General features: G+C 33.3%; 1 protein-coding gene across 1 annotated transcript; it reads right to left on the reverse strand.

Moving 5' to 3' along the window:
- Positions 1-3,435: 3,435 nt before the first annotated feature.
- On the reverse strand, positions 3,436-7,391 carry LOC146918040 (protein DETOXIFICATION 16-like). Its single transcript, XM_085719715.1, has 8 exons — positions 6,982-7,391; positions 5,098-5,648; positions 4,909-4,995; positions 4,760-4,816; positions 4,351-4,589; positions 4,109-4,227; positions 3,938-4,024; positions 3,436-3,821 (listed from the first exon to the last, which is right to left on the reverse strand). The coding sequence occupies exons 1-8, from the start codon at positions 7,228-7,230 to the stop codon at positions 3,762-3,764; spliced, it is 1,449 nt and encodes a 482-aa protein (XP_085575841.1). The 5' UTR covers positions 7,231-7,391; the 3' UTR covers positions 3,436-3,761.
- Positions 7,392-11,400: the final 4,009 nt, after the last annotated feature.

The following is an 11,400-nucleotide window of genomic DNA, read 5'->3' on the forward strand; positions in this document are numbered from 1 at the left end:
CGGCAGAGGGATTTAATGTGTTGATGCTCTCTTTAACTGTTAATAATTTATTTACTGGGTACAAGGTAGGGAGGTGTGATCCGATGTCGGTAACACATCTTCAATTTGCTGACGACACGTTGATTTTGGGTGAGAAATCTTGGGCTAATATTCGGGCTATTCGAGCGTGTCTCATTCTTTTTCAGGAATTATCTGGTTTAAAGGTGAATTTTTCGAAGAGTAGTTTGGTTGGTGTGAATGTTTCTGGTTCTTGGTTATCGGCAGCAGCGTTGGTTTTAAATTGCAAAGTTGGTACTATCCCTTTTTTGTACCTTGGGTTGCCCATTGGTGGTAATGCGCGAAGATTGGCTTTCTGGGACCCCCTTCTTAAGCGTATTCACTCTAGACTGTCGGGTTGGAGTTCGAAATTTCTCTCTTTGGGTGGCCGTCTGGTTCTCTTGAAGTCTGTCCTGTCATCGTTGCCTGTTTATGCACTTTCTTTTTTCAAAGCTCCATCAGGTATCGTTTCCTCTATCGAATCTATTTTTAATAATTTTTTTGGGGGGGGGGGGGGGGAGTGTAGACCACAGGAAAATTACTTGGATTGATTGGCAATCTATTTGTCGAAGTCAGGAGGTTGGAGGTTTGGGGGTAAGGAGATTAAGAGATTTTAATATTGCCCTTCTAGGGAAGTGGTGTTGGAGATTGTTGGTGGATAGAGATAGTTTATGGTTTAGGGTGTTGTCCGCTAGATATGGGGTGGAGGATGGTCTGGTGAAGGAGGGTGGTCGTGAGGCTTCTGTTTGGTGGAGGGACATATCGTCCTTGCGTTCGGAAGAGTGGTTTCAGGGTAATGTCAGTCAGGTGGTGGGGGATGGGAGAAATACTCTATTTTGGTCAGATGTGTGGGTGGGTGGGATGTCTTTTAGAGATCGTTTCACTAGATTATATGACTTATCTATGTTGAAGTCTGAATCGGTTTTTAATATGAATGTATTAGGATGGGGGGATGGAGGGGGGGCGTGGAATTGGAGGCGTACGTTATTCGTGTGGGAAGAGGAATTGTTAGAGGAACTTAGGCTGTTATTACTAACGGTTACATTGCAGGTAGGTAGGGATGACCAGAGGGTGTGGCGGTTGGAAACTACTTCCGTCTACACAGTTAGAAGCGCTTATAACTTCTTTAATGATAATTTTCCTGCTGTCTCTGCGGTGCCTATCGATTCCTTATGGCATAAAGATGTTCCTTTGAAAGTGGTGTTATTTGTTTGGCGTTTGTTCCGTGACAGGCTCCCCACAAAAGATAATCTTTACCGTCGTCAGGTGATTGATATTGAGGCTCAGTCGTGTGTTGGAGGTTGTGGGGAGGTGGAAACTTCTTCTCATATATTATTACATTGTGCTATTTTTGGTTCCGTTTGGTATTACATTCTCAGGTGGATCGGCTTGTCTGCGGTGCTACCTTGCGATGCTGCAAGTCACTATTATCAGTTCGGTTACATTGGTGGTGTTTCCAAGACACGGCGTTCAATTTTACAGGTTATTTGGTTTGCAACAGTGTGGGAGATTTGGAAAGAAAGAAATAATTGTATTTTCAACGATAAAACTTGTTCTATACCGCAGGTAGTGGACAAAATTAAGTCTCTAACTTTCATGTGGCTGAAGGGGAAACATGTCAGTCTTCCCCTCAATTACCATGGTTGGTGGCTTAGTCCCTTCTCCATTCTAGGCATAGGCTAGTTGCTTATCTATTCTTTCTGGTGGGCTTTTGGTGCTTTGGCGTTTGCCTTGTAAATATTATACAGACTTGTTTTCAGGTGTTACTTCCTTTGCACACCTTGTGCTAGGAAGGCCTTTTTGATGTGGTAATATATTTCATTTTAGTTTTTTCAAAAAAAAAAGTGATGATTTTTTTTAAAAATAAAATGGTTTTTTCTTAAAAAAGTTATAACAAATGAGCTCTTAATTAGTAGCATATATCCTGAATATCTTCCCCCTCGTGAGCTTAGCTCAGTTGGTATGGACAGTGCATAAAATATGCAAGGTCTGGGGTTCGAACTCCGACCACCACAAAAAAAAATATCCTGAATATCATATCTTCAAAAAAAATATATCATATCTTCAAAAAAAATTGAATAATAATTATACTATACTAATTATAATACAACGAAAAATTGAATAATAAAATAATTATACTATACTAATTATAATTTATTGTTAAATTTATTATATAAAATAATTATACTATACTAATTATAATTTATTGTTAAATTTATTATGTTTCAATCCCTACAAAATTTAAACATTTCATTTTTAATCTTCGTAAAAAATTTAAACATTTCATTTTTAATCTTCGTAAAAAAACTGTTTCAATTTTAGTATATACAAAATTATACTTCAAAAATTGAATTAAAAATTAGATTTCAGGTCTAATTTTTTATTACTTTATTTTCGGACATAATTTTTTGTTACTTATATCCTGACCTTTTGGTTTTAAAAAATTGATATTTAATTCATCTTATTTTAAAAAATTCTAAATTTTGCAGAAAACTTTTATAATATTATAAACATGACTAAAAAAATTTAACGTTCAAGAATATTTTATATGATTACATATACTATCAAATTTTCAAAATAAATAAAAATATAAATAAAAGGCCAAAAGCATAGAAAGATTAACCTACATATACAAGATTATGTTTACATATGTCATCCTCCACGCTACAAACATAATTAGACACTTTGAATTTTATAAACATCATCATACTACATCTTTTGATCGATATGGAACTATTTTTAGTAGATTTTTTTTTTTTTTTTTTTTGAAGGAAAGTAGATTTTTTCTTGTTTAGTGGTATGTATGCCTAACACAATGTGGGGGACTGTTTAACAATTTAAAAGTTAAGGTGATACAACCTACAAGCAGCTGTATCCTTATTATTTCAGACTACATTCAACAATCTATCCATTCAATTGTATACAATTAATCAACCCAAACAGAAAAACAATTGCTGTCGGAAATGCAAAGCAAGATACATGAGGATGTGACAAATCTCATGCTCATGAATTAATCTAAAAAGTCGTAATAAATTAATTAACTTGAAAGTATTAATTATTTTATGTAATGTGTTAACTAAATCCTCTTCAATCATCCAAAACAACTTTCTTATCTTTCCACACATAATCCAAAAATCTTCTTTCTGCAACAATTTTAGTCGTAGTAAGCATAGTCATTTAGTTTCTAAATTATTTGTGGGTGTCAAGACTGTCCAAAGGTCATAGTATATCTTCTTTGTTATACTAAATAAAATAATAGTAAGTTAAACTGCAAATAAAGTCAATTAAAATTATAATGAACAGAATAAGTTTGATATTTCTAATTTTGACATTTTTGTAGTAAAAGGATAAAAGTTCAAGTAGAGAAAAACTAACTTCTAAACTGAAATATGAAATCAGTGAAATCAATAGACCTGATAGCCATTGTTGGTAACTCACAAATATATTGTCAAGTCCTAAGTTTGAACCCGAGTAACAGTGCTCGGCCTAACAACATCAGCATTTGCAGCTTTAGAATTTTTAAACTTAAGGATCGTTTTGCATCTTAGTTACCAACTCGTGGTATAGGGATAAACAATGTATAACGTTACATGATATCAGTAACATATGGATCACATTCACTTATAGTAACTTTTATAAGCAACACATGTTATTTTCCCTCCACATTACATTAAAAGATGTATCCCCTGCCAATACACTAAGAAAACTAAACAAAATCTCGTTCTTCATGAGACTAAGCTCTCTGTTGTTATTGAATCATAAACTCTATCAGTAGCCTTCTTTGCCTGAATAAAACGAATCAGAAAGAAATAAAGGCATGTCAATATCTAAAAATACATGACATGAATATTTATTAAAACGATGAAAGAGATCGTTAAGAAAACCTGAAGAAATTATTCACCTCTTTCTCCCAATCAGTGCGTACTGTAATGATCGTTAGAGAAACTACTTGAACTACGAGTGCACATATGATCCCCAGCCACAATCCCTACATTATAAGTATTATTATTAGCATGTTGAACCAAACCATATGTTAGTAATTTTTGTGAAAAAATGGACAACATTTATTTACCTTCCCACCAACATGCAATACGAAAGCTAATACAACGGCTGCTGGAATCCCGACTAAATAGTATGACCCGAGATTGACATATGCGCCGATTTTTTGCCAACCAACTCCTCTAGCAGTGCCTGAATCATAGTTAAGAAGGATATCATTTGCCAACCAACAAAAGCTCCCATATGTCTCTATCATTGTTTTTGACTCGGCCACTATGAAGAAATAAATTAAAAGTTATAGGGAAGAAGAGAAACCTGAAAGAACACATTGTAGTCCATCGAGAAAGTTGGATACTGCAATAATAGGCAACATAATTGCTACATATTTGACAACTTCTTCTTCATTGCTATAAGCATATCCCCATATATTGCGAATTAGTATAATCACAGCTCCAACTACGATGCTCTCAATAATGGCTATCACTACAACGACATACACTGCCAAACGTGCGGCTTCTGGATTACCAGCCCCGAGTTCATTCGAGACACGAATGCTGCAAGAGTCATTCAAGCACTAATGAAACTACATACACAAACTAAAGCAACGGAATTTTTCTTAACGTGCAAATAAGAAAGAGAGCAAAGCTTTTGAGATATTTTGATTAAGTAAAAATAAGATACTACCACTGAATACAAAACTGCATGAAAATCGAGAAATACTAACCTTATAGCTCCACTGAGGCCAAAGGGGATCATCCAAACAAGTGCTGATGTATTCAAACTGACAAAACAAAGTCACCAACAAAAGGTTAATGAAAATCATAATAATAAAGTCAAAATAATATTGAAGAGGATCTTGAATATGAAACCAACCTGATAGAAAGCACTGATGTTTCCAACTTTGGATTTGGAAGAAGACCGGAAAGGAGAACCATTAATTCAAATGACCACATTTCCAAGCTGCTCACCAAGTTTGTCGGAAATAAAAATGGAAACAACATTAGAATCTCTCTAAAGAGAAATGAAACTATAATAGTGTTTAGAAAAGTAACTAAATATTACCAAACCATTACAGCTGAAGGAATGGCAAGCTTCAGGAAAATTGGGATATTGTTCAGTGCAAATGCTTCTTTTGAAAAACCGTTCCATGTTTTTTTACATGAAGGAGAAAACTTGACATAGAGTGCGAGTATGGTAACGTTGATCCAATAGGATATAGAATTTGCTATGGCAGCCCCTCTGCTACCTAATCCAGATTTGTATACCATAAACCAACAAATAGGAAGATGAAGTAACGTCGTCATCGCAGAGCAAAACATCATTGGAAATACAATATTTTGAGTCTGTAAGAATCTGTTGAGGCATTGTAGAAGACCATAAGCAAAAAGGCATGGAACCATTAACTTTGCATAGTTGCCAGCCTCTATAGATATTTCAGGATCTTGGCCAAGGAAAATGAGAATTGATCTTGTGTTTGCCCAAATGATCGCGAGGGGAACCGCAACGATCATGAGAATGAACATTGCTCTCTGCATGTGTACGCCTAACATGCGGTATTGTTTCGCGCCGTATGATTGTCCACATAATGTGTCCAAGGCACTTGCCATTCCTTGCTATAAAATATAAAATAAAATAAACCACATTAGTTTTGGACGAAGTAACCAGAGCTGAATCTCAGCGAGTCGAAGCGACAAGAGCTGAATCTCAATGAATAGAAGCGACAAGAGCTAAGTCTCAGTGAATCATGGCAAATAGACCTAAAGCTTACAATATCTTGTATCCTATTTAAACTTGACTAATAATGTGAGTAAAAACAAATTAACTGACAAACAAACGATAGTTATTCATTATTTTGAATCGAGAAAAATATCAGACAACCTAGTTTAATTTGAATTCCCCAAATTTGGAGGGTTTTAGGAGAACTCATAAAATGAACTATTATAGGATTTTGAAAGCTAGTTCACCTCCACATTACTACGGAATTATTAGTCATAAGTACTCTCTTCCATTTCTGTTTCCTCCAAACTCCCAAACACACCTCAATGGTTTTACTTCGATTTCACTATATATTCTCTTATTAGAGCCGATCACTATCGATCAAACGCTATATTTTGACACCTCTCCCAAGTGAGGATTCAAATATGGATTCGTCATAAATGACTATTACCAAAGTAAAAGTCGATAACTATCAAACATTACACATAAACACATCTTTCTAATTAGGATTTCAACACTAATGATTCATCACAAACAGATATCAATCTCTTACACTATACCCAATCTCTAACCATACTTCTCACAAACAGTGATTCATCACATGTGACTTTTACAAAAGTGAGTCACTATCAGACACGATACGTTAAAACCTCTTCACAGTAGAGATTCAAACATTGATTCGTCACAAGTGGTTAGTACCATAGTTAGTCTCTATCAAACACTATATTTAAAGACATCTTTATTCAAATAATGATTCATCACAAATAGCTATCAAAGTCAAACTCTTACACTAGACCAAACTGTACTCTCCACACAAAAATTGATTTGTCATAAATGGCTATTACCATCATCAATCACTCTCACACACTGCATGTGGACAACTCTTATTAGCAAATATTCAAACAAAAATTTGTCACAACACAAATATCTATTAGTCTCGTACGCTAGACCCAAAACCTCTAACCATACTTCAAACACAAACTCGCATTAATGTTTCCTAGGTTCATGAATGTTGTGCAGCTGTGCTTAGCAGCATAGCATTTTGTTGTCACGTGTTCCACTCATGTGTAAGTTTCATACATACATACATAGATACACACACATAGATACATAGACACACACACACACACACAGATATATATATGTATATATATATAGACACACACACACACACATATACATATAACGATGAACAGAAGAAGTTTGATAGGGAAGCAAAGAAAAACATACCAATAAACTGAAACCAGTAACAGAAGCAAAAGAAGTAGCCATGGAAGCACCAGAGAGAGGTAACTCACCAAGATGACCAACAAACATAACTGAAATAAGATTGATACCAAAATTTAAAAGTGTAACAGATATCAATGGCCCTGATAGCCATAACTGTTTCTTAACTTCTTCAACCAAATCCCTTCTATCTTCTTCTTTCTTGTTGTTTTGTTTTGTTTCTTCAACAATCAATGGAGAATCAAGAGACATGTTTTTGTTTTGGTTTTGGTTTTTTTCTCTCTCTCACGGTTTCTTTTCTCTTCTATTATGAGAGAGAGAGAGAGATAGAGAGAGAGAGAGAGAGAGAGAGTCTTGTGTGGTTATTAAAACCTTGTCACAAATGAAATCTCAGAGTTTGTTTGGTTTTGATTAAAAAAACATGGAAGAGTTAAGAAACATATATATAGCGGGAAAAAGGTGTTTTACTGTTTTTTTGTTGTTGTTTGTGGGGTATCTAGAATTAGGTGAATTAAAATTTGATTTGGAATATACAAGAATTAAAAAAATGGATTGGGAAGAAGAAGAATTGCGGTGGCTAAGTGGATTATCAATTATAAACTGCAATTCATGGTTTGTGTTTTCTCCTTTCTATGGGAATAAAATCACAATGAATGAATGAGCACAATGGATTTGATATAGTAGGGTCACGGATTGTAATGCAACTACCTTTGATGGTCAGGATAAGAGGTAGACATCGTATATGGTCTAAATGAATTTAAATGATTTTCAAACTTTATATTATATTTCTCTAGTAACAAAAATTATACTAAAATAAGAGTATTAATGTTTGTTCAACAAAAAAAAAAATTTGAATGTGTCGATCCGGACTAGTCCAATGGACTAACACATAAATAAGTTGGATAAGACTGATCGGTTATTATATTTCTCTAGTAACAAAAATTATCCTAAAACAAGAGTATTAATGTTTGTTCAACAAAAAAAAAAAATTTGAATGTGTCGATCCGGACTAGTCCAATGGACTAACACATAAATAAGTTGGATAAGACTGATCGGGTTACAATACCAATATACATCACTCACATAAAACAAAAAGAAAATCAAAACGCATAAAAAATTATCGGAACTCCCTCCTATTTCGTGTGACTTGATATTTTCTCTAGTCGGTAAATCCGTTATGCACACATTGTGAATTTTCTCCTCCCAACCAAACTTTCTTCCTGCAAGAGTAAAGTAGAAAATCTAACCACGTGGCTCAAATCTCTTACCACCTCCATCATTTTCATTGATGTTATAGACTCAAATTGATATACTAATATCATACCGGTTTAAAATAAGCAAGTAATTTAATTTAATAGTAAAAATATATATATATATATATATATATATATATATATATATATATATATATATATATATTCCTGTCAAAAACCAAAGATCAACCAACTACTTGTCAAATGTTAAATAAACAATTATACAGATCAAATTATAATAATTGAGTTTTTACCGTCAAAATAATAATAATAAGTGAGTTGTAATATTGGCCCCTCATGAGCTTCCATGTGACAAAGAAGGTGTGGACTGTTTGAGCACGTCTGATGTGTAGATATGAAAGGAATATAATATGCCATCGATTTTGAATAGACAAAAGTTCTCACACTACAATCCAAAGAGCACAGTCTGCAAATTTTTAGTAAGAAAAACTACAAATTGACAATGATCACTGAATCATTTCCCTTCTCCTTCCATTATTTTGTTCACTTTTTTATATTTTTCTTTGAGTGCCAAAAGTCATTGTGAAAATAATTAATTAAAGTTGTGTGAAAGAAATATATTGGAAATGATTCACAGCTGTCCTAAAAATTGACATGTATATTAAGATTATGTCGAGTTAAACTTTTGGTCAAGTTTTAACTTTTTATTTTAATCAAGTATACTTTAATTTTTAACTCGTTGTCATCAAAATTGACACATTGGCACAACATTTCAAGTCTAAAAGACTAACTTGGTAAAATAATACATTTTTTTGAGGAAAGGTAAAATAATACATAAAATAGGATCGAGTAAAACATAGAACTAGCTCATAGATATCCTCAAAAGAAAATACACTGTGGCTAGATTTGATTCTGACTCCAACTAATAAAAAAATGATTTTTCTTTTTAAGGACAATATAAAATCGAAAAAATATCTTTGGATTTGTTTTTTGCATATTTTTTGTTTTCCTTGTTAATGACAAGAGATAAGTACGTAAGCTAAAGGAAAATAGTGAGAACACTCGAATATGCGAACTAGGAGTAGAGTCTAAGTTGCCAATTCTAACTTTGCATCTTACTAATTATTACTACCAATCAATACTTAACAAACCCACGTTTCATTCTAAATATAGGGAAATAAGTACAAAATAATGGAGGGAGAAGGGAAATGATTCAATGATCATATAGTCATTTTAACAAGTTCTCTCGAGACACTCTTTAAGCGTCTTAAATGTTATGTTTTTATGAAAATTTGTGTATTCTTTTTATTTTTTGTTAAAAAATTCGTGTATTCAATACAATGTATATGTAAATTGTAATAGTTGATTTTTTGAAAGAATAATTTCTAAACTTAGATGCTTAAAGAGTGCTTCAAACACTCGTTAGCAAAACGCTTAAATATAAGTAGTATGAACATATATATCAAACACCGACTAAACATGTGTATAATTTCAAGTAAAATTTTAGTTCTTTATCGTTTATTCCAATTTTAATCCTTTACGTTTTTAAATAGATCAAATATCTCTCGCGATTTCTTAAGTTATATGTTTAAAAGAAGTTAGGAATTTAAGTTTTCTTTTACAAATTGGTCCTTTAAATCATAGAATATTTACACTGTTACCCATTTATTCTTAAATTAAATTCCTAATACCTTAGGTGGCCTAAAATAAGAACGTAATTAAGAGCAGAAACTCTCAATTGGTACCAATCATGAATGACTATTCCTAGACTACAAAAACATGATCTTGAATTATTTTTTTAGGGGGAGAGATCATCATGGTAGCTTGCTATTGGGTCTCGCAAGCATTGTCTTTGCATTGCACCATTTCATTGGTCGGGCGCGCCCAGAATAAACAAAGTTCAAAAAAATATATGTTGGAAATCAAGTGTGATGATTAAGTCTCACATCGACTTGGAATGGAGGAAATGTTGATATATAGGATAACTCATGACGCCTTAGAATTTTGGATGGAGATGTGCTGCAGAGTCTCTTGGTGGTCATGGACGCTTAAACCATTGATGTTCCCCAACATTTTATTCCTTTTCTACTACGTTATTATCAAAGAAAAAAAATTACTCTTCAATAATAAGTTGTTTGCCAAGCCAAGCTGATCTAATAGCTTGACTTTATTGCAGTTAATTAAAAATTTCTTATATGCATCAATATCACTAAGGAAACCAGCTTATTTCGAAAAAAAAGATATTAAACATAATCATGATTTACTTGTCAATATTATACATGTTTTTTTTTTTGGTCAGTAACTGTACATCACATATGCTTAGCCAACCCAGCAAATTTCCTATTTCAATAGAAAATGCACCAGCATGCTTTATTCTTCAATCAAGCTTAGCATTGTTCCTTGGACTCTGGTATTTTATATCTTAATACATTACAAGAAAATCATTTTTGTTACCTTACACAACATGATTAACTGGTTGTTCATGTGTTTCACCAAAGCTAGTAATTACGGATTCGGATTTTCTGCGGTCACAATTCCACACATTTGCAGAGTCCGCACATTGGTAACCATTTGGATTGAGATCAGGCAGTCCAGATTTCAATGTAGATTTTGATTTTTTAAAAAAATATAAAATACTGAGTTTGTGTGTCAAAAAATAAAAATAAAAAAATACCGAGTTTGAAACATAGACCGTCCGACCTTGATACAATAGCCACCGATGTGCGTGAATGTGTGCATGGAATTGCTGATTCCAGGCAATCCATATCCAACATTCTGTCTCTTACAGCAAATATACATGTTAAGATATGTCTTTTGAAGCTGCAAAAGGAACTCATTGTTTTCTTCATCTGAATCAAACAAGGGCTTTGTTAATGAAGTCTCGCCAAACAGGATCTCCAACCATTGGATTATCGTACAAGTTTTAGATCTTTTTCAAATAATCCAGGCTATGACAAGTTGACAAATCTATATCCGCTATAAGAACTACAACTAATTCAACCAATACCAAGTTGATAAAAAAAAACTAGAATCTCAACATTTGGAAATAGCTCATTTTATAATTTGAAAGAAATCATGATTTAGTAGCACCACCTGCAGTTTGATTTGACCTGCAAATGATGCAGGTTCATAGCAACTTGACATATCTTTTATGTAGCACTAGGTATATCCGATGTCCAATATGTGCTAGTGTCGGACATTGACAAAT

The sequence above is a fragment of the Medicago sativa genome, chromosome 6, assembly GCF_051527215.1.
Source record: "Medicago sativa cultivar Bolivia chromosome 6, Bolivia_mono, whole genome shotgun sequence".
NCBI lineage: Eukaryota > Viridiplantae > Streptophyta > Magnoliopsida > Fabales > Fabaceae > Medicago > Medicago sativa.

Excerpts from the sequence above, each read along its gene's own strand:
- LOC146918040 (XM_085719715.1), bottom strand. The coding sequence starts at position 7,230 with ATGTCTCTTGATTCTCCATTGATTGTTGAAGAAACAAAACAAAACAAC. Across the intron at positions 4,817-4,908 it reads ACATCAGTGCTTTCTATCAG|TTTGAATACATCAGCACTTG; the intron begins GTTGGTTTCATA and ends TTGTTTTGTCAG. Across the intron at positions 4,025-4,108 it reads TATTGCATGTTGGTGGGAAG|GGATTGTGGCTGGGGATCAT; the intron begins GTAAATAAATGT and ends CTTATAATGTAG.